This window comes from Benincasa hispida, chromosome 4, assembly GCF_009727055.1.
Source record: "Benincasa hispida cultivar B227 chromosome 4, ASM972705v1, whole genome shotgun sequence".
In the NCBI taxonomy this organism is placed as follows: Eukaryota; Viridiplantae; Streptophyta; class Magnoliopsida; order Cucurbitales; family Cucurbitaceae; genus Benincasa; species Benincasa hispida.
This window is the reverse complement of record NC_052352.1, coordinates 45,440,352-45,446,300: the sequence shown is the minus strand read 5'-3', so window position 1 is coordinate 45,446,300 and position 5,949 is coordinate 45,440,352. Positions and strand designations below refer to the sequence as shown.

Here is a 5,949-nt window from a genome sequence, read left to right as displayed (position 1 = left end):
TCGAGCGGAGAGAGTCGGGGAATAACAGGTGGCTGTATATTCTAGGATTCAACATTTTTTGAATGGAAGGAATATGTACTATGATACTATTGAAAATTTTGTATCTGAAATAATTGATGGAGAATTGTGTGTATTTTAATGATATATATATATATGAGCGTGGAATTTGATATTAGGCTTCCTAATCCTTGTGAGATAGGGAGATAGCTAACCTTTAGGAAATGTTGAATTCTTAATAATAATAAATAAATAAATGGCCTTTTTTTATATTCCGTGTATTTGTGTCCATTTATGGTGTGTTTATATTAAAAAAAGAAAAAGAACAATAATAACACAAAATAAAATTGATTTTTCAAGAAGCGTATTTGAAAAAATCAATAATTTAAAGAGTATTTGATTAGATTCTTAATGGATTTTACTTTTTAGAGGATCGATTTTGGTTTTTTTTTAAATAATTTTTTTTTAATTTAAAAAATAATAGTAATGATATCTTAATAAATGAGACGTAGTTCGAAAAACTGGATTAATTTGAAACCCACTCTTTTTAACGAAACACAAAAGGATTTTAAAGTGATTATTTTTTTTTCTTCTTTAGAAACGAATTTTAAGTGATTAATCTTCAAAATATAGGATAAGATATAAACAAATATTAAAAAGTTGATAGAATCCCTTGCAACCAATTAAATTTGCCATTTAAAGTAGTTTTGCAAAAAAGTAAGATATAATAACTTTTTTTTATAAAAAAAAAAATGTAAGTGTTCAAATTACTTTTACCTTCCCTCCCCCCTTCTATATTTCTCTTGGGCTCTGGATTTCAAAATTAGGTGCCTGGTGTTTATATATTTGATAATTATAATATTTATTAACAAATTTCAAACATTCAAGATTATTTAAAAACCAAATTTAAATTTTGAGAACTAAAATACAGTCACTCTTGAAATGTTTAAAGATCAACAAAGAATAAGGGCCCATTTAGATTGACATAGGGAAAAATGTTTTTAAAAAAACTCATTTTTATTTAAACATTTTTTATAAAAACTAATTAAAATACACTTGAAAAATCATTTTAAGTAATTACTAAATACTCTAATTTTAAAATTTGAATTTATAAAATTAAGGGATAATTACAAATACAACAATTAAACCTAAAATATTAGTATATATAACACCAATGCAAAAGAATTTATAAATATAGTACAATTTAGATCCAACTAGAATCTAATAGGAATCTATCAATAATAGATTCTATTATATTTTTCTTAAAAAATATTGCTATATCCTTAATTATTAACTTTAAAAGTGCTACCATTATAATTATCCTAAAATTTAAACTTTATACAATAATAATCATACAACAATTAGATCAAGGTTTTTTACTAGAGTATTACCAAATGAATATAATATATAATATATATGCAGATCAGTGGCTCACTCTATGATCCATCCAAAGCAACATGAAAAAATTCTAACACCTACTTCCTTACTAAATGAATGGCTTTGTTCATGATCATGAATATACAACCTCATCAACGAACCCCACAATCACCTGCCTACACTACGACGACGACGAAGAAAAAAACAAGGTCAGTCTTTACTAGTCGTGTCTCAGAACGGTCGGTTCAATTTGGAGGATGAAGATGACTTGGCCTTGGCAAAATCCACCAGATCTTTGAAAAGGGTTTCTTCATGCTCCACGGATCTGGTTGGGGTAGGACTGAGTGACAGATTCTTGGTATTCCCCACTATGTTGTCATAAGAACTATAATCGTTGCTCAAATGGGGTTGACTGCCTCCTGTAACAGCTTTTTGTTGCTCAAAATATTGTTGTCTTTGATTATATCTTGAGGGAGGGGGAGGAAGGGCGCTCGGAGATTGGGTGTCCCGAGGTGTTGTGAGGAGTGGATTGGTGGATATGCTTCTTGGAGGTGGTTCGTCGAACAAAGGCTGTCTAGTGTAGAAAGGTGAAAAAGAAGAAGTTGATGGTGGCTCTACTATCCTGGGAGACCCTTCAGGTTTGTACATGTCCCCGCTAAGGTGATCGATCATTTCCACACTAGCCGTCTTCTTTGATGAAGGTGAAGGAAGTGGACTTACTCGCGATGATGGACCATTTGCCAATTTCCTGTCCCTTTCATAAATGTTATCTCTCGTTGGCCTGCAGGCCATGTATAACAGTTAGAGAGACATTCTAATAAGAATGGATCGAAATAACAGGGCTTAGTTACAGTCACCTGCGAGATAACGGTGTAAAGTCATCTTCCGAGTCATCATCCTCAGGGTTGATATATGGAACCGATGGAACAGGAGGTTCTGCTGTTCTAGCTTCCATTGTAAATGTTCCTTTCGCAATGTCATCATGGCAGCTGAGTACACGCTGCAGACTGTCATTCAATACCAATCCTTGACGTAACAGTTCCTCATCTCTGAAATGGGAGCAAACATCACAAGTCAGATATTAAGCCTGCAGTTATAAATGAAGATGGCATGATATCTTACGTTGTCTCATTCACAAGTATCACAACACGGCTGTGGTAGGAACGGCACTGATCAACCAGATCAACAATCACTTCTTGCTTCAAAGCCTGCCAACATGAACAAGTCAAAATGTCAAATGAAAAAGGACATATTGTGCATTATGTCTCATTTCACCAGCTGAAAACTAGTCCAAATATGCAAAAGTTCAGCTACATGAATGGTTGAAGGGAACATCTTTCTTTATCTAACTCTTCCTACCGTTCATATAGGTTTGGGAGAATAAATATAGAACTAAGTCAAAGAACCTAAATTTATCTAAAGTTGAAAATTCAAAATCAATAGTCTTCCATTCTAAAAGAAAGAGAAATGGATAACATAGAGATGTTTATAAACATATGAGGTTCTTCAAATTCTTCAAATTCTTTCTTTTTCAACCTGAAGACTTTTCTTAAGGAATACCTCCGGAGTCTTAGGGTCCAACGCACCAAGCATTTCCAATAAAACATGTGCTAGTTCCTGTGCATTTTGAATTTCTGGCAAGCTGTTTAAGTTCAAATTACAATAGTCAGAGTCAAATCCCGAGCGGCAACAGCAAATAGAAAATCAACTATTAGACTTGAGGAAGAAGAATGAAGTAGACCGACAAATTAGATCGAAACCCATGATGAAGGCATGCAAATTACTAAGACACTAGATAGCCCCTTGCTTTTTCAAAAAGTAGAATAAGCCAAACAGGAATTAAAACCTTACCCTAAACCAGAAGAATCAGACTGGAGAGAAGCCTGAACAGCAAGATCATCATAAGCTGAAACAGGGTGCTCAATGACTGGCTGTATCTGAGGTGGACTAAAGAACTGCTCAACGTTCTCTTCTCTTGGTGGAAATTGAAATCCAGCATTCTGTATTAAACAAAACATACGAGAGAACTGCAAGATTATTTCTCTACTGTCAAAGGTTCAAAAAATTATATACCAAGGTAAGAAAATAACTTGCCTTCAATTCATTGTAGGCTGCATAGTACTGTGGAAACTTTCCCTTAGAGCCACCACCAATTGCTGCTTGCCATGCATCTACCAAAGTTAATATTTTGTCCCGTACAGTTGAATCAGGCTGCTAAGTTTGAATAAAAGAAAACACATTAAACCATTTGTCCTACTGTCCTGTCTAGATTTGCGATGTATACCAAGAAACCAAACAACACACGTTAGATTGGTGCTGAGGTTAGTAGGTACCTTCTTCTTTACAATTTTAACCATTTCGTGCAAGATATTACGATCTACGATCAGCTTAAAAACAGTATCACCACAATTTTTGCTTAGAGCCTCCAATGCCTGGATCAATAGTGTAAAAAAAATTAGCAAGAATCACATAAACACAGTTAGAGTGTTGACTTCACACGCGCGCATATATAAACTTTTATTACAAAAATATCACATTAACAATTAAATTAAAGCAATTGGTTGCTACAAACAACATAGCACAATCCAGAAATCTGTTATTGTTGTTTATTCTAAAAGTTCAACAAACAAAAGAAACACTAGGACGACTCACATAGAGCGCTAGAAGTTGTATTTTAGGATTTTTGTTAGCAAGACGCTTCTTGAGTATCTTCAATGCATCCTTCGCCTGCCTATAAATTTCCCATTCAAAACCAAAGTCCACATGTAAAAACACAACAAAGAATAGATAATCAGTTGAAAAGAGAAAAAAGTTACAATTGGTTGGTTACATTCTGTTTCAACAGCAGACAACTATGCGATGAGTTCAAGAAGTCAGTTAAAAAACAAAACATGTGAGCAACAGAAACATGCTTTCATTGATTTCAATTCACCACGAAAGGTGTAAACAACTCATAGATGTTAATTTCAAATAAACGTTAGAATTCATGGAAAAGATCCAAATCCAAAACTTTTAAAAGATTCAATAGGAGGAAACAACCAATGCAGGGAAGTATAGACTTGAAAAAAAAAATTATAACAGTTCCAACAGAAGTTATGGCATTACCTAGGATCCATGTTAATAATATCACAGAGCTCAATATTTATGGCCCAATCAGGAGCGCTAAGCACGTCATTTGTAGCTCTCTCAGCGCAAGCAATAGCATTGGTAGACATATCCCTCTGATTCTTTTGCATCCAAATAAGCTCTTCTGCTCTTGAATCTCCTGAGAAACACAATCCAGCAGGGATTTATAAAATTCAGATAGAAAAGTAACCTTAAGAAGTGAAGTAAACAAAGTCCTATCGTGGAACAGAAGTCTATCAGAAATCATTGTCATCAATGGCTCCCCACCCCCCCACCTTTAAAAAAGTAGCAACACTGAAAAGAGGCAAAAAAGAAAAGATCAAGTGATTATACAAATGAATCTCAACTAGGATTAACAGGAGGAGAATCACCAACAAATTCCTTGCAAATAAGCAAAGAACCCCATATTTAATCTTTCCCATTAAAGAACGTAAAAAAGAAGATGATTCAAACAATAGATGATTCAATGGACAGAGCATATTAAAATCATAACAAAAACCATAATGAAATCCCGTTTGCTAAAGAGACATAACGAAGCAACCCATAAAGCAGAAAAACTAAAGCAAAAGCAAATTTACCCACAATCTAAAAAGTAAACGCCAAGATCAACAAAAGAAATAGATGAAACAGAGAAAAAGAAAGTTGGGTCAGGGAGAAAATGAAGCATACCTGTCTAGAAACCAGAGGAGAATGAACAGCCAAAAGTAAGTAGAAGTGCGTGTTGTTTCTTTTCGCTTTTCTTCTTCAAGGGGTTGCTTGTTCGATTAGTTTCAGACCCTTCTCTTTTTCCAGGGCCGACTTGGAATTTTTCACAGAGACCCACAAATAAAGAAAAGAATGAAAGAAAACCCGCGTTAAAACTCACATCGAAGTCCCCGTGACAGATGAAATCTCATAAATTCCTTAATCCCATCGGCCAAATGGCGACAAAGAAACTAAAGAGAAGGGTTCAGTAAACTAAAACCAGAATTATGAAAGCATTATAGATATTATCGCCCCCCACAGAGTCTTTTACCATTTCTTTTCTCTGGGGGTGTATGGGTTTGACTTTATCGAAGTTTTTCAGTGGGGGAGACTTTTGGAGAAGACCCGATGCGATTTCGACCGTGGAACCGTGTTTACGTGCTGGACTAAGACTACCGGTCACAGGGTCCCACTTGGTTTTAGGAGTCCACGACATGAAATGGCGAAGTAAAACTTGTTGAAAACGTCAACTCGAAAGTGGGCCGATGGGCCGGATCTGTAATGAACTCATAAGCCCATTTTGAGATGCAATACTCGGCCCAAGCCCAATAAAAAGTAGAGTTGTAACTTGTGAAGGAAGAGAATTTGAATTGAGAGAGGAAGTCTTTTGAGTCGAGTGGAATTTATCCGTTGAGGTATAACTACTGGACTATAATTTGAACTTACTTGTGACTAAAGTTTGAAAGGATTGATATTGATTGGAAT

At 34.8% G+C, this 5,949-nt stretch overlaps 1 protein-coding gene across 3 annotated transcripts; it reads right to left on the bottom strand.

Moving 5' to 3' along the window:
* Positions 1-1,344: 1,344 nt before the first annotated feature.
* Positions 1,345-5,546, bottom strand: LOC120076553 (TOM1-like protein 4). 3 transcript variants are annotated; one of them, XM_039030416.1, is made up of 11 exons: positions 5,170-5,546; positions 4,776-4,794; positions 4,480-4,639; positions 4,027-4,105; positions 3,708-3,806; positions 3,469-3,588; positions 3,226-3,374; positions 2,935-3,016; positions 2,497-2,582; positions 2,232-2,423; positions 1,345-2,155 (listed from the first exon to the last, which is right to left on the bottom strand). In XM_039030416.1, the coding sequence occupies exons 3-11, from the start codon at positions 4,608-4,610 to the stop codon at positions 1,606-1,608; spliced, it is 1,488 nt and encodes a 495-aa protein (XP_038886344.1). In that variant the 5' UTR covers positions 4,611-4,639; positions 4,776-4,794; positions 5,170-5,546; the 3' UTR covers positions 1,345-1,605. The 3 variants fall into 3 exon arrangements, with proteins under 3 accessions (XP_038886344.1, XP_038886343.1, XP_038886345.1); XM_039030415.1 differs by lacking the exon at positions 4,776-4,794 and having other exon boundaries at positions 5,170-5,545; XM_039030417.1 differs by lacking the exon at positions 4,776-4,794 and having other exon boundaries at positions 3,469-3,585; positions 5,170-5,544.
* Positions 5,547-5,949: the final 403 nt, after the last annotated feature.